The sequence below is a fragment of the Xenopus laevis genome, chromosome 6L (assembly GCF_017654675.1).
Source record: "Xenopus laevis strain J_2021 chromosome 6L, Xenopus_laevis_v10.1, whole genome shotgun sequence".
NCBI classification, from domain to species: domain Eukaryota; kingdom Metazoa; phylum Chordata; class Amphibia; order Anura; family Pipidae; genus Xenopus; species Xenopus laevis.
The window spans coordinates 40,589,664-40,610,160 of record NC_054381.1 but is presented as its reverse complement, the minus strand read 5'-3'; the positions used below and the strand labels follow the sequence as shown (position 1 = coordinate 40,610,160).

Genomic DNA, 20,497 nt, shown 5'->3' with positions numbered 1-20,497 from the left:
AAGCTACCATTCGAGTTGTGAGTACATTCGAGTTTTTTTTATTAGAGTAAAAATTTGAACTTTGATAAATAACCCCCTAGATGTAAAAATGGCAGTAAATAATGGGAGCAGAAAGAGTAATATATATATTACACTTTCATGGTTTTGTTTTGATATTGGTAAATGGTCAACCCAATTCATGTGTATTATGTTTCTTATATCATCACTCCCAAAAAGTGATATATTGATTTATGTTACAATTGTCTGCAGAACTGCTGCATGAACTCTCAGTCATATGTATAGCAGCCCTGCATGGTGAAAGAAATCATCCTTGATCCAAATATGCTTATGTTATCTACATACATTACATGTGCCTTACATAACATACATGTTGTTATATACAACAGCTCTGTGTTTTGTACAGATAAAAAGAACATGCTTTAGCCTTTGGCATTCTTAAAACTACCTACTTATAAACCTAACAGAAGGAGAGGAAAAACAGTGCAGCTGCATAAGTTTAAAAATACAAATTGTGCCTTAAGCAAAATCAGTTCAAGGAAGAGCGGAGCAAGAGGCAAGCTAGAAAAGTAAATCAGGATTTTGTTATTGCTGCCAGCCCCTTGGCAAACACAGTGCAATACAGACAGTAAATAATCAATATTAAAACAGAACAGCTAGGCGGCTCTTGTCTTTTAATGGAATGTGGTTTAATTATTTATTGCTCAATTCATTACTTAGAGAGACTGTAAAGCATAGTTCTGTATGAATCGAAGTAGCAGCAATATGGCTTCACTGAGCAAGAGCCAATATGTAAGCCAATGGCTGCACATCAATGATTGTCAACATGAACAAGGTGTTGCCCACCTCAAAATGGAAAACAGGTCTGCAATGGGTCTGGTAGTAATTTTGTTCTTATTCCTAATATAGAATATAAAAACTAGGGATGCACCGAATCCACTTTTTTGGATTCGGCCGAACCCCCCGAATCCTTTGTGAAAAGATTCGGCCGAATACCGAACCGAATCCGAACCCTAATTTGCATGTCATATGCAAATTAGGGGTAGAAAGGGGAAACATTTTTTACTTCCTTGTTTTGTGACAAAAAGTCACGTGATTTTCCTCCCTGCCCCTAAATTAGGATTCGGATTTGGTTCGGACAGGGAGAAGGATTCGGCCGAATCCTGCTTAAAAAGGCGGAATCCTGGCCAAATCCCGAACCGAATCCTGGATTCGGTGCATCGCTAATAAAAACTGTAACATAGATTTCATATGTGCCAAAACAGTTGAAATAAAATGGCAGCTCACCTTTATATTAACTTTTAGTATGTTGTAGTTAATTGTATTCTGAGGTATTTGTTTGGTTCATAATACAATATCTAGTAGTGGTGAGTTTAAGGCCAGAGACACACGCTCAGATTAGAGGAGATTTATTCGTCCGGCTATAAATCGGCTCTTCATCGGGCCGACTAATCTCCCCGAACTGCCTCCCGCCGGCTAGATTCGAAATCTCCAGCAGGATGGCACTCGGAGCGCTTCATATTCCGAATTCGCCGAAGTTTCCTTGTGAGGCAATTTGAGGCAACTTCAGAAAATGAAGCACACCAGAGACACACGTTTAGATTCAGGTAGATAAGTCGCTCATTTGGATTTAGACCTCCAAGAATCCTACACTTCTTAAATGTGCCTGGAGGATTTTTACTGAATGTGTGCCTGCATCCAGACCCATTTAGGCACGGATTCTTGACCTGCTTTCCCTGCAGGCTGAGATCTGCTATGTCTGGCATTAGCCTAAGGGTAATACAGTCACCATTAAAATGCCCAGGGATTCCCTAGCACTAGTTGTACTGAGGAAACCACTGAGATGAGCGTTGAAATGTTTTCAGGATTACTTGGTCCACTTACTTCAGGCAAGAAAAATGTAAGAGAAGCAACATAAAAAGGCAAATAGCAATAATAAAGTACCTCGTTTATCCCCCAAAAAAAAAATTTAAAAATGTAAAAAAAAATTCAAATAACACTGGCAATTTTGTCAAGCAACAATCACGTGACTAACAAATTGTCATAGAACAAGAATCCGTTTCATGTCATATTAATGAATTCATGCAGCAATAATTCATGATCAAGTGTGCATTATTAAAAAGGTAAAAACCCTTCTCGATTTGGTAAGTGATGCACACAAAACGCCATAGATAAATATATCTGGTCTTTGATATCTGTGGTTATTGTAAGCTGGCTTTTTTACCCTAGCTGTGCAGGCAAGTGAAAACTCCCCTAAACTCCCATAAATTCGAAATTCGACAAATCTAAATTTGTTTATAAACAAATTTTTATTTATTAATAAAATCACATTTTTCCAACTCGGACACATTTAAACAACACGAAAACTCGAATCAAATTCAATCAAACTCGAATGCAAGCATCACCAAATTGATCCCTGGACCCCTCTCATTGACTTAAACAGTCATTCGTAAGGTTTTAGGTGGTGAATAGTCAAATTCGAATTCTGAAAGGGCCAGAGTATGATAGGTCTTGGAAGTCTAATTAGAATTTTTTTAAAAACTCGAATCGAATTTGGATAACTCCCTAGTCGTATTTGACAGTTTTGACCATAAAAAAAATTATACATTTTCAATGAGACCCTTGATAAATCTGCCCCTGTCTCTATGCTAAAAAGTACCGCTGTGCAGGTTTATTGCTTTTACGGTGTCGCAACTAAATAATCCTGGTCAGGTTTTTTCTTGTGGTGTCCCAACCAAATAATCTTGAATTGCACAATGACTGGACTAGAATAGCTTTTTTGCGCTTACCTGAAGTTTTTTTGAACATACATTAGTTACCAGATACATAGATTACATTCAGTCCTGACAACATAGCCTATTGGTAGCAGTTTTTAGATAAGGAGTGAATCAAGGCCTACTTTCCATTTAAAAGGTTCAAAGGACCGACAGGAGCTGGACTCAGATGGGTTAATCAGCCATGAAAAATGTTTATTTATTTTACAATGGGGAGAGATTATTGACTTTTTTTCCATCGGTTGTGTTTTATTGATCCTAGTGCTATGATTGCCCCGTATTGAGTATTGAACCATTTGCACAGTCCCCAGCTCCTTGGAATAGGGATTTGATGCTGCTAAATGATCCCTATTGCAATGAATAACCCAGAAGTGGAAGAGTATTATTTTCCCCTACTGTTCATTGTCTACAAGGGTTTCATATTTGTCACGCACATCCATGCTTTTTCCACATTTCTGGAGCAGTAAGCACTGCATTCATTCATACGCCTTTCCTTCTTGGCAAAATGTTAAAATGTCAATGTCACAGCGTCTGGGGGCTTGGGGCAGGGAACTTGCTCCTTTTCTATATCATGGAAGCTTCTGCTGGCTAAAAATAAATAAAAGAGCAGAAAATAGAAATATTTCATAACCAGATGCATTTCTCTTGAGAGTGTGGTTAAATGAATAATGCTGCGGTTTTGTCTGCCAGACAGTCTGTTCCCCGTATACCATACATAGCAGGAAAGCACAGGCTGACAACAGCTGAGTTTTATTGACTTGTGCATGGAACGCTAACCTCTGTCCCCTTCCTTTTTTGTGCAGTTTTCTGCCGTGTCTACATGACAGATCACTCCTATGTAAGCATCAGGGCCAAAGTATCCAGTTCTGCGCAGGAGATACTAAAGATAGTGGCGGAGAGGCTTCAGCTTTCGGAGGAAGACCTGGCTTTGGTCACTGTCACATACTGCGGGGGTAATTATATTTCTATTCTCATTCCTCAGTTACATGTGTCCCTAAGGGATTGTGGCTGACAATTCTGAACATAGGTACACGCACCCCCCCACACACCCCCTTCCCAGAGGATTTGCTCAGCTGGATGACCACAGCCAATATAAAGAATTTCTGGGAAAGGGCTGTTACCATGACAACAACTAATTCTTAGGACCTTATGATCACGGGAACCCTCTCTGCGGAATGTAGTGCAATAGCATTTTCTAAGATTGTCTGCAGACACATAGCATGGGTTTGCATATTTTGAATCAAGATCACATTTCAGAAACAGCGGTGCTGTAATGCAACTGCTCAGCAGATGGCTTCATTATATATATATATATATATATATATATATAGGTATGTTATCCGAATGCGCGGAACCTGGGTTTTTTTCCCGGATAATGGATCTTTCCATTATTTGGATCTTCATACCTTAAGTCTACTAGACAATCATGAAAACATTAAATAAACCCAATAGGCAGGTTTTACCTGCAATAAGGATTAATTATATCTTAGTTGGGATCAAGTGCAAGGTATTGTATTATTATTACAGAGAAAAAGGAAATTATTTTTAAAATTTTGATTATTTGGATAAAATGGAGTCTATGGGAGGCAGCCTTTCTGTAATTCGGAGCTTTCATGTTTCCAGATAAAGGCTCCCATACCTGTATTACCAGCTGTATGATTTTAACTTTCATTTTTCCCATTAATGCCGCAGTGCAGTGACCCATTAGTGTTTGAGATTTAACCCTTAAAATAATTAAAGCAAATATTTTCATTATTATCGGTTTACTGCGTTTGCAGGAGGAACTGTGACAGAAGCTTAATATATTTCATTTTTCAGCTCTTTTCCACATGTTTATGCAATAAGGTGTCAGATGTTGAAGAGCCAGTGGTGTACTCTGTTCTGCATTAGCAAATTCCAGCCTCAGGTTCTTCCATCAGTTGCTAAAATACTATTCCCTGCAACGCTCTGTATCATCGGAGAGTTTAGTAGCCGCTGTAGAGCTACTCATTTCAGGTTTTAGTTTTAAATGATAGAATTGGAAGAGCCAACTGTTACATCACGTTGGCTATAATGTTTGCATTCAGCCACAGCAACAAAATATTCATGCACATAGCAAAATGTAACATCTAGCATATTAAAGTGGAAACAGTTCATCAAAGCATGCAATTTAATCACTCTCTGAGTGTTTAGTGTTATCTTTTGTGTGTTGGTCAGAATTAAACTGACTGATTTTGCACATGTATTGAGACATCAGCCAACCTGACGCCATGCCTGCACTTCTACCTAGCAATCTAACCTGTGCAATGATCCATGCAACATGGCCATTGACTTGTGTGTCAGATTGTAGTAATATCAAACTGATTGATGTTGGATATCCCAAATGTACAATACAAGGCCTTCTGAGGCTGCCTTCTATACATTTACAGTGGAAAACCTGCTTCCCAAAGCTCTTTAGGACAGAAGAACATTTATGGCAGATTGGCTGCTTATCAAAAATGCAGAACTGCATTCATTGGCAAATTTATGTGGCCATCTCTTAAAAAATAATATATTGGTTTTCTATTGGTGCCACTGGTTAGAAAAACCCAAACATAACAGGTAGGGAAACTACTAACTGTTTGAATTGACTTTAGTTTATTCAAAAATGTATGTAGCACTCAATGATCTCTAACTATCTGCAGCTGAGCAGGGTTCCCCAACCTTTTTACCCATAAGCCACAATCATGTGTAAAACAAAGAGTTGGGGATGCCAATAAGTGCTGTGATTGGCTATTTGGCATCCCCCAAAAGAAGGCTCTATTTGGCAGTACACATGGTTTTTATGCAACGAAAACTTTCAAGCCAGGAATTTAAAAATAAGCTTTGAGGCCACTGAAAGCAAAATCCAAGGAGTTGGTGACCAACATGTTGTTCACTAGCCACTGGTTGGGGATCACTGGCTTAAAGTAATGTTTCTTTTGTTTGTTTGTAGTGGTTAAATCTGTCTACAGATTAATATTATTAATAGTATTGCTGTATGATATTGTGGGCATGAATTCTTCTACAGGTTTCCAGCCATTTCTAGAATATCATAGTTATTCATTCTTTTTGTTTCACAGAAAAACATGAGCTTCTACCAAATGAATTGGTCCTCTCCAAAACCCTGGAGCCCTCCAACCGTATTTATACTTACAGGAAGAGTGACACATTGGTACGTGATGATTTGTACTGCTGCTGATATCTTTAGTCTGTTACAAAATCACATGTTTTTATACTATTAATCATTAATAAGTCAACTATCCTTATTGAAGCCTCCTTCTTTAAAGAGACAGCAAGATATTTTTTTAAAAATAAAGACCAAATAGTTGCAACAGCTACACAGTGCAGTATAGCTTACCCTATATGTAGAAGATGTTTGTGAGCCTCCCCTTACTTTGCTGCTCTCCTAAGGCAGGAGCCATATTCAAATGTAAAAAAATTGGAGAGCAATATAAGCTTGGGAAAAGTTCCTAGAGGTGCCAAATAAGGGCGGTGATTGGCTATTTGCTAGTCCCTATGTGGACTGGCAGCCTATAGCAGGCTCTGTTTGGCAGTACATCTGGTATTTATACAACCAAACTTGCCTTCAAGACAGCAATTCCAAAAATAAACACCTGCTTTGAGGCCACTGGGATCAACATCCAAGTGGTTGGTGAGCAACATGTTGCTCACAAGCCACTGTTTGGGGATCACTGTCCTAGGGGTACAGATTTAGGCAAAGATTGTTTTAATGTTGCAGTTTTACTTGAAATGACTCTGAACTGCTTTACATATGAACAAGCTCATTAAAGTGGGTTATGTTAAAGGAACACTAACACCAAAAAATGAAAATGTTTTAAAGTAATGAAAATATCATGTAGTGTTGCCCTGCACTGGTTAAACAGATGTGTTTGCTTCAGAAACTCTACTATAGTTCATATAAACAAGCTGCTGTGTAGCAATGGTGGAAATTGAAAAAAGGCTATATGGCACAGGTTAAATAGTGGATAACAGATAACATTATGTTCTACAGAGCTTATCTGCTATCTGCTGAGCCTTTTCTCCTTTGAATGGCTGCCCCCAGTGCTACACAGCAGCTTATTTATATAAACAATAGAAGTGTTTCTGAAGCAAACACAGCAGTTTTTCCGGTGCAGGGCAACACTGCATTATATTTGTATTACTTTAAATTTTTTTTGATTTTACTGTTCCTTTAATGACTGCATATACAGTATTTACTGAATGGAATTGTATTGCTTGATGTATTTGAGCTCTAATAATAATATATTCAATGTTTGGTCTGGAATGATATAATAATCTAATTTATTTTGTTATAATAATATATGTATTTTTTTTATCTCAATGTCATATGAACATGGCTTGCACTATTAATACAGTTGTCTGAGACATATCCTATTTTCTCCACTAGATCTTTCATATCACCAGCATATGGGGCTTTGTTTCAGGGGCCTGTCCAGCAATAAGGCAGGCAGATAGAGTATGAGCTATATTTCTTTTCATTATGCTGTCTGCCTGGTCAGTTTACTTATAATTGAATTGCCAGCCACAGTGCTTTATTCACTGAGTAGTCATTCATCACACTCGCCTGCTTTCAAGGCCTTTCTCCAAATTGACTGAATAATCTGATTGAAGGTGAACAACCATGGAAAAATAAAGTGCACTCAGCATGAATTGATTTCCTAACAATTTCATTTTTATTTTCCAAATCGTGGGGATAGTCTTCCTTGTAACATGTTCTAAAGGTTTATTTTAATGTATTGCTGTGCAGAACCCATTTGCAGAAAATGAGGAGACCCAGCACAGATCAGTAAGACTTTTGGGAATAAACACTTGGGATATTGCATTCGAACTAACAAGCTTTGACTGGAGCCTTTTCAATTCCATACATGAGGTGAGGCATTATTGTTTCATACCTCTCTGTCTGTCTAGTTATCTGTCATCCCATCAATCTCTCATGTCCTAGTGTTTGTTTTATTAGCAGAACATTTGTTTGATAGGCAGCAGGTTCTGTATACAAAACATAAACACGTGGGAACGATACAAACTGTCAAATACATAAACAAATCAGCAGGGTGTGCCCTTATTGTAAAAACATGAATAGGAAATGTTCTCTGTTTATAAGGTTTGTTCCTTTATTTTTCCTTAAACAATAAAAATATTTGGATATAGATTCTGGGTGTGTGGAATATTTGTGTATATTTGTATTTTCTTCTTCAGCCTAAACAAGCAGAGGATTGCATAAAGCATACTCAGGAATAATATGCAAGTTGTAGATTTCGGGATATGCAGTTGCAGATGTATAAATTGTACATCCTTGGTTTGTGCTGTGACTCTTCAAACCCAAGCCTTTATTTAACCTGATATTATAGAGGCATATTAGGTGTAGGATTCAGAATAATGGATTGAAGCAAGAATAATGTTTTTCTTCTGTATTTGCAGCAAGAGCTGATTTACTTCACATTCAGCAGGCAGGGGAAAGGAGAAAACACGATGAACCTCAGCCTTCTACTTCAGAGATGCAACGAAGTGCAGCTTTGGGTGGCCACAGAGATCCTGCTGTGTAACCAGCTTGGGAAGCGAGTGCAACTTCTAAAAAAGTTCATCAAAATTGCTGCTCAGTAAGTTGCCTGTCCTGCTTTACTGTCTCTTCTGTAGCAAGAGAAAAGCCTTTTTTACTTTGTAAGTTGGCATATAATTTCAAATGTGCCTCCTGCTCTCTTTCAAAAAGACTTGAGAAACTTCATACGTGAAGACATTTTTGTTCTGCCAACTTTTGTTAGGGCTCTTACACATGGCCGTTTTTTTTCTGCGCTCCCCTGCGTTGCGCTTTCTTCTGTTCAGCCACAAGGGAGCGCAGGAGTAGACGCACTCAATTATTGTGAAGGGGGCTGTACTCACACAGACGCATGTTTGAGCGAACCCAGGTGAAATGCAACATGCTGCGTCCCACCTGTGTTTGCTGCTTACATGCTTGGGTGTGTCTATTCTTGCGCTCCCCTGCAGCTGAACGGAAGAAAGCACAACGCAGGGGAGCGCAGCAAAAAACGCCCATGTGTAAGAGCCCTTACAATCTATCCTATGTAGGATCCCCAATGCTTGGGTTAATTATGCTGCAGGACTGCTGTCCTTGGCACTGCAGTATCCCAGCCCTCTGCCAAGCTCACTGACACCTGAGGTTGTTACAGCTCTTTGGTTAAAGGAGTTGTTCACCTTTACATTAACTTTTAGTATGATTGTAGAGAGTGATATTCTGATACATTTTACAATTGGTTTTCGTTTTTATTTGTTATTTTTTGAATTATTTAGTTTTTTATTTGGCAGCTCTTCAGTCTGCAATTTCAGCAGTCTGGTTGCTAGGGTCCAAATTATGCTAGCAACCATATATTGGTTTGAATAAGAGACTGGAGTAGGAATAGGAGAGGACCTGAATAGAAAGATGAGTAATAAAAAGTAGCAAAAACAATACATTTGTAGCCTTAGGTCTCTTATAGACGAGCGTTTTTACCTGCGCTCCCCTGCGTTCAGTTTTTCTGCTTTCAGCCGCAGGGGAGCGCAGGAATAGACGCATTACATTTTTCCAATGGGGCTGTACTCACACAGGCGCGTGTAGGCGCCGAACGCAGGAAAAATGATACATGAAAAAATGTAATGCGTCTATTCCTGTGCTCCCCTGCGGCTGAACGCAGAAAAACGGAATGCAGGGGAGCGCAGGTAAAAACGCTCGTCTGTAAGAGCCCTAAAATTTATAAAAGCCTACACCTGGGCAGTAGCAGTATTGAGAGCAGCGGAGTGAGGAATGTGCTTTCCACCATGTTAGAAACACTTATTAGTTTCCCTTCTTTTGCACAGAACAGCTCTCTTTCCTCTGTTGTGAATCTACTAGGAGATAGTAATTTTGGCTAAAAAAATCAGCAAGCCAAACTATCAGAGAGGGTTCCCAGCACATTACTAATGTTCCATTACTCAGCTTCTATGCTCTTAAATTGTTCATCTGTGTAAAGAAAGCTATTGGCCACCTTCTACTAGTCTAGGTGCAAATTTGTATCACTGCAGAAGCCATTAGAGTTAGTGCTCCTGTGAAGGGCTGTGATTGTGCCGGCACTGTGTATAGCCTGTGTATAGCCTGTGTATACTATATCATACTGCACAGGAGCACAACAGTTCTCTTATTTCAGTCTTGCAGGAAATTAAGCTTGCTAGGGGCATTGCCTACAGCTGGAGGGCTTGGTTTCAACACTGGATTATTTCAGAATGTCTTGATAAATCCCAGATTATGCTGAAGATGATTTTGTTATTGCCCCTTTATGCTCAAGTGCTTTTCTTCTTTTCTGTTTTTATATTTTTCATCTAAACTCTCTAATGCAGGTGCACATACTTTCCATCTCACTAACATCAATGTAGTGGGATCAGTGGTTTCAGCCTTTGAGAAGTAATGTCTGACTTGCCTGTTCTGTTTGTTTCCCAAGGCTTAAATTAGCTGCAGTGGAATCCCTAGTGATTTTGTCCCCTCTCTCTGCCCTCTCTCTGCCTGCGCTCCTATTAATAGGAGGATCATTTCTCATCACTCACATTAAAGCCTGCACAGAAAGCTAATGCATATGGTCATGCCTTTAACCTTTTCATGTAGCTCAGCTGTACTGTATTTTACAGTGGCAATACGGCAATCTACTCTGCATGTTATGGACATGTCTAAAAAATTGAAGAACTATTGGAAGGATACTGTATTATGCTATGTTCTCTCTATGAAGTCAATATCCAACCCTGGATATTTGTTTTATTATTCTATGAAATACAATGTCCTACCAGTTACAGGGCGTTGGTTACGTTAGTTCTAGCACAGGTATGGGATCTGTTATCAGAAAATCAGTTATCCAGAAAACTTTAAATTACAGGAGGGCCATCTCCCATAGGTTCCATTTAGATAAATGAAATGGAATTAAAATACATTTTGATTGCTTCTTTTTTCTCTGTAACAATAAAACAGTGTCTTGTACTTGATCCTAACTAAGATATAATTGAATTAATCCTTATTTAAGGCAAAACAAGTTAATTCATGTTTAAATGATTGTTTTAGTAGACTAAAGGTATTGAGATCCAAATTACAGAAAGACCCCTTATCCAGAAAAACCCAGGCCCTAAGCGTTCTGGATGACTTGTCCCATAGCTGTGTATCCAGCTATTTACTGTGTATTATATTTTATACAAGAGAACAAAATGAGAAACCTTATTGGGTATTTTCTGTTCCCATTCATAGTTGCAAAGCTCAGAGGAATCTGAACAGTTTTTTTGCTATTATAATGGGACTCAACACCGCATCTGTCAGTCGACTTTCTCAGACCTGGGAGGTAAGTTTCTTTCTTTACTCCACTACTTACTTTACTTACACTAATTAGCAAGAACCCCTTATATATTTTTCTGTATTTAATGTATTGTTTAATGCATAAATCCTTCTGTTGCAGTACTCCAAACTATAATGGTGCCAGTGACTCTTAATTGCTAACCTCCTACCATGGGCCAATGATCTTCTTATTTTTAAAAATGCAACAGCCCAGGGTGGTTTAATGTGCGTACTTTAGAGTGCGCTGCCATCATCTTGCTGCTTGTTCCCAGCTATCCCCTGCAGATTATTATCTCATGCAGATTACATTAGTCACCCAAGGAGTCCTGTACTCCAGATGCATCTGTCAGGTACAACGCAGATGACACTCGGAGCAAAAGCAAGATAGTGGCAACATGCCCAGACTACCCCAGGCCGGCCCAGGGTAAGACATTAGTGATAACAGTCACTGGGAGTGTGTCTAACAACTTGGTACTTCCCAGTGTTTAGTTCCATTCCTGCAGGGCAGAAAGGTAATTTGCCCATAGGTCCCCAGCCAGATAAGGGTAAATATTAGATAAAAGTACACACAGAATATGACAGGTTCCTACAGAGTAAGCGTCAGGACAGCAAAAGTCTCTTAAAGAAAAATGGCTTTTATTTTAACCGGTGGCAAACAGGTAAAAATAAAGGTTGTTTTCTTTCCAAAAGCAACAGAAATGTCTTTCAGCAGCAGTATAAGTTCAATAACAACAGACCTTCCCGTGAGTGTCCGTGTGTGTACAGGTACATAGGATCCTTAACGTCAGGATCCCAGACCCTCTCTGTGTGTCACTTTCAGTTAGAGATCCTGAGAGACTGACCAATCTGAGGCTAATCACACCCAGCTGGTCAGCCTGTAGCACCTCACTCTGCTACACAGTATTATTACACTAATTATTTAATAGTCTTAATATCCACTGTTCAGCCTGTAGGCCTTCCATGTTGTTGAACTTCCAGCATCCCAACAAATGGCACAGCACTAGGTTGGACATCATGATTTATGCAATGTCCTCTCTTCTCCAGTGCTTGAGCCCAGTCATGTTTAACTGTTGCCTGCCTCAATGAGAATATAGTTTGCAATACCTGAGCCAGTGATGCTCTGAAACATGGCAGTGCTGATATTTATGCTGGATTCTGTGCTGAGCCAGTGCCCTCTGCTGATAATTGTGCGGAATACATTTTGGCTCTGATTCTAGAAGGTTTTCTTTCAGATTAAAAATTCAGCAGTCACAGACAGGTCTCAGCGGCACTTAACATTCACCTCACATACAGTACGGTACATCTCCGTCTGGCATGACCCATCCCGAGCCTTCAAAGTCATTCTTTTGTGTCAGTATATAATGAATAAAAGAATACATCTCTCTTTTGTTTCCTTGCCAGAAAATCCCAGGGAAGTTAAAGAAACTGTTCTCTGAACTTGAAAGTCTGACGGTGAGTTTAATGGTTCTTGTAAAATACTTTTAGACTGGAGTATAACTGCAGGACGGAATAGTGGTTTCAATAATCCAAGGAACTATGTTATTATCAAAGATAATATTTAAAAATAAAAGTGTTGTTTCATTGGCACCACTGATTGATGGGATAGTTACCCAGCTGACTACAGGCAACAGCCCAGTGAACGCAAGAAGATCTTCCAATAAGAATTCTCTGCTCTCTGTCCTTTGTTAATGTGACCTAACAACACTTCTCTCTCTGCTGATGTATTATCACAACATAATATTCTCAAGCCACAATTGCCCAGTAATCCCTTAGGTACCAGCAAGATGACTGACAAAGAAGTAGTACACAGTATATGTGATTGGAGAGCTGAGGAGTGCAATGAAAGAGATTTATAGAGGGTTTACATCCCCACTGAAATGTTTTTCTTATGTGTGTATATTTAATATATATAGGAACACAAAAATGCAAATGGCATGAATATTCTACTGTACTTACGCACAAGGTATAGTCTGTTCTGCAGTTTCCCGGTACAGTACTGGAGACACAAATATTTCCTGTAAACATTGCTTTAAATTGCACTGGCGCTTTTTGCAGGATCCTTCTCTGAACCACAAAGCATATCGAGATGCATTCAAGAAAATGAAGCCCCCGAAGATCCCCTTCATGCCATTACTTCTCAAAGGTACATTGCTCAATGGCAGCCGTACAGTAGTTACATCACTGGGGTTAGTGGGTAAGGGGGGGGGGTGGAGTGGACAGAGAAAAGTAAACAACATAAAATATTATGTTTTGCAATAATTGTGTATGGGAATGTTTTATATTGACACATATCTAATCTCCCGTACAGGGGTATTCTGACACCTTTAAAGGGGTGCTTCACCTTTAAAGGGGACCTGTCATCCTAAGAAATAATTCCAAATTCTTTGCTATTGTGTTTATTAGGAAAAATAAACTTATCTTACAATATATAAATTAGTTATATATTTGTTGCATTCATCCTTGGAATTCACTATCACATTGAGCAGGCAGCAGACATTTTGTGGACACTGTTATTAATGCAAGTTTTTGATCAGCCCAAAATCTTGTTTATGCACCAGAGTGGGGCACCTGATGCCTATGCACTGGCTCCACAATTATTGACCATGAGGAGGGAGGGGGAATGAGTGGAGAGTAAGTGAGATCTAGGAAATGCAGAATGGAAAGTGAAAGTAATTGCCTGCCCCACCTCTATGCCTCAGGCAATATATGATTGACAGCTGAGATTTTTTAATATGATTATAACAGGTATGAATGCTTTAATAAAAAAAATAATGTAGGTTTTTATGTTTAATTTAAAAAGGACTTTTATTATACAGCTTTTTAGGTCTGGTTGACAGGTTCCCTTTAAGTTAACTTTTCAAATGGTCTTCCTTATTTATTTTAATATATTTTTTTTAATAATTTGTTGATTGTGACTCTTAGCACTGCGTTCAGAGGGAAGGTTTTTTGTAGCCGCCCACAATGGATTTAATTTAACTTAACTTATGTGTTTTGATTTCGTTTAGATGTTACTTTCATTCATGAAGGGAATAAAACATTTTTGGACAACCTTGTTAATTTTGAAAAGCTGGTAAGTCATTCATTAGTACTAAGTTACAGTTGTGTGTTGTGATTGAGTTCTTTGACTTTTACTAGGGGACTACCAAGAATAATACAGCTACTGTCCTTTTTTATGCATGCGCCATACAGCAGGGTTACAGTCCATTGTCATTTCTTCTGCAGTTATCCACATCCAGTTTAGTCAGTATGCTAATAGATACCTATATAAGTGACCGCTACAGTTAATACTCTAAAAATATGGTTGTGTGTATCAGTTGGGTGGGCACTCATGGGAAATAACCATAGTTGTGCAAGAGTAGTGTACACACAGTTTATTCAGGAAACATGTCCAATAGTCTTACGCATTTCATGCCTTCAGGTGCTTGGGTTAATCATAGGCTGCCTGAAACAAAAGGCTATTGGACTTGTTTCCTGAATAAATTGTCGTTATATCACTCAGGCATGACTATTTTTTCCAATGAGTGCCCACCCAATTGATACACAGTGATCCAATTCCTCTAGCGAAAGGTCTAGGACTGAAAACCTGGATCCTATGGGTTTTCTGGTAAGGATATGATATTCCTCAGGGGGCAGTACCCCCTATTGTAAAATATAAGGATATTATAAGTTACAGAGGAGTTCCGAGGTAACTTCTAATATCCTCATATTTTCCAACAAGGGCTACTTTATTTATTATAATACACAAGTTTTAGTGAGTCACGTGACAGAAATTACATATAATATAGGATATAATTTACAAGATATTCATGGCTTTTGTGTATTATAATATAATGCTGGACAAATGGTACAGGCAGATAGAGACACTATAGTTTTATGCCTTTTAGTAAGTGAGAGTTTTAGACATTTCCATCTCTTCTGGGACAATCTTGCGAATTGATACGGCAGTTCTTTGTCATCTTCCTTTGGACCTGCTAAAACCTGCTAATACCTCATCAATAAGGTTATTATATGTACATATAGGTTGCTTTCAGACATATACAAATTACTGGGCATTTAAGAGACCTCTTCAGGGGCATCACTGACCTCAAGCAATTGCTTTTTCCTGCTAAGGTTTTCAGAGAGAGATTGTTGCTGCATTGTCAGCATCTCAGAAGCCACAAGACTACGGGATCATGCAGTTCCTGTCATTTTTTAGACACCGGGTCTATTGTTTTGTTTCTGCTTTGTTTGCTGTTGGGTTCCTGTGCAAAAAAAAAACAGATGACGATGAGTACTGCATCTGTATGACCTTTAATCCCACTCTATAACAAACAACAGTCACAGTCATATGCTTTTCTAAAGAAGCCGTTACGTTCGTTCCTAGTTTTATGTCCAAGAAATTATAGTTTGTTGCTTCCTGCTGATGCGGAGTAATTCTGCACATATCTGCAGTCTCTGATCACCAGCAGCCATTGCTAAAAATCTAGTTGCCACCTGGCATGGCTGCCTCTATTCACTAGCTCGAATATTTGCTCACTCAATTTATCTAACAGTTCAGCGTCAACATTTTGGAAGAGTTTGTAGCTGTTCCTCTTCTTGTCGGCTCTATTAATTTGCCAACATTCTAATGCTGTGTGTGGCTTCAAAGGGGTGGTTCGCCTTTAAAGTTAACTTTTAGAATGATATAGAGTGGCCAATTCTAAGCAACTTTTCAACTGGTCTTCATTTTTTTAATAGCTTTTGAATTATTTGGCTCCTTCTTCTGACTTTTTCCAGCTTTCAAATTAGGGTCACTGACCGCATCTAAAAAAAACGCCTCTGTAAAAGGCTACAAATGTACTGTTTTTTTCTCTGTTCATATTCCAGTCTTTTATTCAAATCAATGCATGGTTGCTTATTTTGACCACAGCAACCAGTTTGTTGAAATTAGAGAACTGCTGAATAAAAAAACAATAAATAAAAAATGAAAACCAATTGCAAATTGTCTCAGATTTTAACTTTCTACAAATTTTAACTCAAAGGTGAACAACCCCTTTAACGTTGTTTAATTCTGTGTAAATTGGCTACTATTTTTTTCTAGCCCCTCCCATAATATTGATTATAGATGGACACACATAAAAATAAGGTTACAATGAGATCACACACAATGAAAGCGGTTACAAAGAATATACTGTATATTTTTCAGGGCCACATTGTGGTATTACATGCTAATGAAATATTTGGATTTTCTATTTCCCCAGCATATGATTGCTGATGCTGTCAGATCAATGAGATACTGCAGGAATAATCAGTTTGGTAAGTGATATCTGTTCTTCTGTGGATTTCTATTGAATAATGACAACCTGGGGAAAATGAAAAAAACAAATCGTACTTTTTCACGCTATTATTCGTCTTACTTGTGGACTCATAAAGCACAAGGGAAGGCGGATTCACTGGGATTGCCAATATATTAGACAACCCCCTGGGAATCCAATTGGTTTCTCCCTGGGGAAAAAACTTACAGAATGCTGCACTGCCATGTTATCCGTTTCCCGGGAATCCCCTGCTCAGTCCAATCAGTCAGCACTAGGGATGCCTTGTTAAATAGCAGCATGGTTCAATATTCGTTTATTTTTATTTCAGAAAAGTAGCACTGACCCAGGGAAAAAAAATAATTCAATTCTCAATTTGATTCATGGGGGGGCCCAAGCTAATTCAGCTTCCTTTAGGAATAAAATCACATCCTTGAAAATATATATATATTGTAGAATATACAGAGTTTCCCCTTCCTCATTAGCAGGGAAAAGCAAAACACTTCTCTTCTAATTACCTTAATGGGCAAGTCAACCCCCAAATAATAATTTGCAACTTTCCAATATACATTTTTTTTTTTTTAGAAATTCTCAGTACTTTTGTAAAAACATATTGCTAAACATTTTTGCAAAAGTCTTAGTTCCCCAACAAAGACAGGTCTGTTAATCTGCGGACTTGTCTCACATTTAGGGCTGAACCACACGGTGTGCCTTCTTCAGATCCGACGCGATGAGAGGAAGCGGATGCGCCAAATATAATGTAAGTAATAGGAATGTCAGACCTACAAGCTGCGTACATATAAACGCAGCTTGTAGGTCTGACATTCCTATTACATTATATTTGGCGCTTCCGCTTCCTCTCATCGTGTCGGAACTGAAGAAGGCGCACCACGTGGTTCAGCCCTAAATCAACAGTCTGAGCCACCAGGACAGAGAATAGAAACACTGCTTTCAATGGCAATACTGTACATACAAATAACTTAAAAACGATAGAACATTTGAAATGAATGTATATTGTAAAGTTGCTTAGAATTATATTTTTTCTTATTAGGCAAATATATATATATATTGTTGGATTGACATTCCCGTAAAGTGACGAATACAGGTGTCTGATAAGAACCATGGATTAACAAGTGATTTAATATGCCATAGTTCATAACTAGATTTGACAGCTATTCCACCTATCCCCGAGGTCACATTCACTTGTACAGTGATATTAATATGTTAATTTCCATGGTTTGGAATTTAAGAGGTAAAGTTTAACATAGTAAATTAGATTTTTTTTTTATCCTCTGCACCCATTGATTAGATGTCATCTCCAGTGTTTCCTGCTTGATAACTATGAGTGCAATTGTAACCGTGCACTTCAGGGTTGTATTTAGAAATAATTTTAAGAAATGTAAGAATAATATGAATCTAATGTTATGAAGACAGTGCAGCAGTCTGACAATTAGAAGTACTGTCTGTTTCCTGGAGGGCAGTGACAGTCCCTCAGTTTTCAGTGCAAGCATATGCTGTGTATTCAAATATTCAGTAGTACAATCATCCTGGATAAACAGGGAAAACTGGGCCCAAAAATAATCGACTTACTCACTATTCTGTTCTCTGCGTGCTGCTGTGCGGAATCACCTCTTTGCTATTTTTCTCCTAAATCCATCAGACTAACGCCATTTGCATTTCAATGAAACGGAAATATTTAGCTATTCTTTAAACCTTAAAGCCTGCAAACCGTCATTTAGAGTATTGGATTTAGTTTATCCTTTTTTTCAACAAACAAAAGTAATTGAGGAGATAAAAACATTTTAGCAGACAGCTAAGCATTTCTTGATCTCATTCCCTGAAAGGAATTCGGATGCCAAAGAGTTTGAATATAAAGCACATTTTGGTGGCTGGCAATAGCTCTAGTTTGGAAGTTTAGTGGCTTTATGGTTGCTAATTTATACTAGCAACTAAATATTATGATTATACTGAAACTGCACTCTTTTATTCCATAGACATGAAAGCTGTCAAAGTACTTCCCTAAGCAATTCTCCATTAGTATAAAATGTAATTGGTTATATAGGTAGGAAGACCTGTACCCAATAGACGTCAGATCAGATAAAGCACATAAACCAAGCTCAGCAGCCCAGCAAACACCTATGTTTCTGTTATAACCTTTGCTGCAGTGCCCTACTACTGACTGACTGACTGAGTGACGGAAGCCCCATTGGGTCTCAAACCCTCCAGTGTAACGCTGGCTTTGGTCATACTTTATGGAATCTATAAACCTCATTGGTCGATAGATTGGGGGTAATTGTAGGCCGAGGATGGACCAAGGCTTTTGTCTAACTGAGTGGCAGCATTCAGTTATTTTTTCTGGGAAACTACAGATTTGTTGGTCATTAAAACATGGTGTCTTTATTCTCTTATTTCCAAAAGGCAATGATCTTCCCCAGAAGGAACGTCAGGAGGCCAAGTTCTGCACAAATCATTTGCACGTCATCGATAACCAGCAGACGCTTTTCGAGCTGTCCCACCGGATAGAGCCGCGGGTATGAACACACTCCAGTCCTAGCTCCAGATTAAAGACTGCCAATGCCAAGCATGTTGCTTAAAACCATTTATACTGAGTTTTATCAGTATGGAACACTTGTATATAGAAAGACAACAGAGAAACAAGCAGCCCAAAGCTTGCCATGAATCTGAATCTAATGAAGACGGAAATGTTAGGAAGGGGATCTACCTTCAAATACCTAACAGAGCCACAACAACTGCTTTCAGTATTTGCTTTATACAAAACTTGCAGAAGAAAAATGTGAAGTGAAATATACACCTGAAATGTCTTCACTAGCCCACAGATCTATAATGGCTTCTGCATGGCCCCTGATACCAGGGCTAACATATACCCTTTCCCCACAGATACAGCTAATTCACATAGATTTGCTATTGGCAATGTGTACATTTTAATACAGACCCGTTGATATTGTTAATCCCTGGTGCTAGGAAACCCTTCAGTGCCAAATCTAGTTCTGCTTAACCCTTATATAGAAGGAATTTGCAAGTTTCCTTTTCTTTTGTACTATGTTTTATAGTATGTGCAACATACAGTGCTAGCTGTATAATCCTCCTGCACAAAGTGCAGACTCATTGGAGAATAAAACACCCGTTTTCCCTTCTCTGTCACTTCTGCTCTTATCCTCAGTCACTTCTGCTCCTATTTGGTTCTGCTCTTGTTCTTCTTGCATTATGGGGGTTCCTGAAATGCAACTGTAACAGAAGCAAGCAGGTAGTATAGAACACCATGGCAAATATATATATGTCAAGTCTATCGACTACCAGTCAGCAATGATTACTGTACTTTGGTTCAGCTGTAGAACATTAAGGCGGTTATTTACTAAACTCCGAATGCAGAAAGCGATTTTTTTTAAATTAAAAAAAACAGAATTTTTTAGAATTTATTATTCCCCGAGGATGGAAAAGCCCGAATGAGACAATCTGACGGCATCTCAGACCTGTCGAGGTTGCATATAAGTCAATGGGAGAAGTCCCAATGATTTTTTGATGTGCGCTGGGTTTTGTGCAATAGCCCCACGTTTTCGGGTAAAAGACATACGAAATCTGAGTTTTCGGTTGAAAAATCCAAAAAAAACGCGAAAATCGGATGAAAAATCCAAGAAAAACGTGAAAATCGGATTTTTCACAATTTTTTACCGCAAACAAAATTTTCAGGAAAGTGTATTAATAAATAAGCCAAAAAACCATGTGCGGAGTTTTTTTCAGAAAATATTGAGATCAATTCGGACTTTGATAAATAACCCCCTTAGATTAACAAGGTGTTGCATTATCAGATATTCTGCCACCTGTAAGTAAAGACTGTCAGAATGAATGAAACGGTCAATCTGTTGAATTTACACCCAAACCATTTTCAAGGTAGTTAAATGGAGCCTATGATTGTATCGCTCCTACACAAAGCACTTTGCAGATTACAGAGCATGAACTCCAGCCTGCCAGAATGTCTAGGTTTATGCAAGACAAATTAGCGGTGTATTAAGAATAATATTATCTCAGTATACTGTACATATACATATATATATATATAAATCCAGTATTCTGTTATTTTACTTTGCCTGCGAATATTT

At 38.4% G+C, this 20,497-nt stretch overlaps 1 protein-coding gene across 2 annotated transcripts in view; it reads left to right on the top strand.

The window, feature by feature from the left end:
* rapgef5.L (Rap guanine nucleotide exchange factor 5 L homeolog) overlaps nt 1–19,541 on the top strand; it is a 155,099-nt gene extending 135,558 nt beyond the window's left edge. For both annotated transcript variants that reach the window (XM_018267362.2, XM_018267361.2), the window contains exons 17-26: nt 3,575–3,724; nt 5,852–5,943; nt 7,540–7,662; nt 8,211–8,389; nt 11,026–11,116; nt 12,511–12,561; nt 13,165–13,252; nt 14,115–14,179; nt 16,329–16,383; nt 18,798–19,541. In XM_018267362.2, coding sequence (XP_018122851.1) covers nt 3,575–3,724; nt 5,852–5,943; nt 7,540–7,662; nt 8,211–8,389; nt 11,026–11,116; nt 12,511–12,561; nt 13,165–13,252; nt 14,115–14,179; nt 16,329–16,383; nt 18,798–18,916 — 1,013 coding nt within the window. In that variant the 3' untranslated portion in view covers nt 18,917–19,541. The remainder of the gene's footprint in view (nt 1–3,574; nt 3,725–5,851; nt 5,944–7,539; nt 7,663–8,210; nt 8,390–11,025; nt 11,117–12,510; nt 12,562–13,164; nt 13,253–14,114; nt 14,180–16,328; nt 16,384–18,797) is intronic.
* Nucleotides 19,542–20,497: the final 956 nt, after the last annotated feature.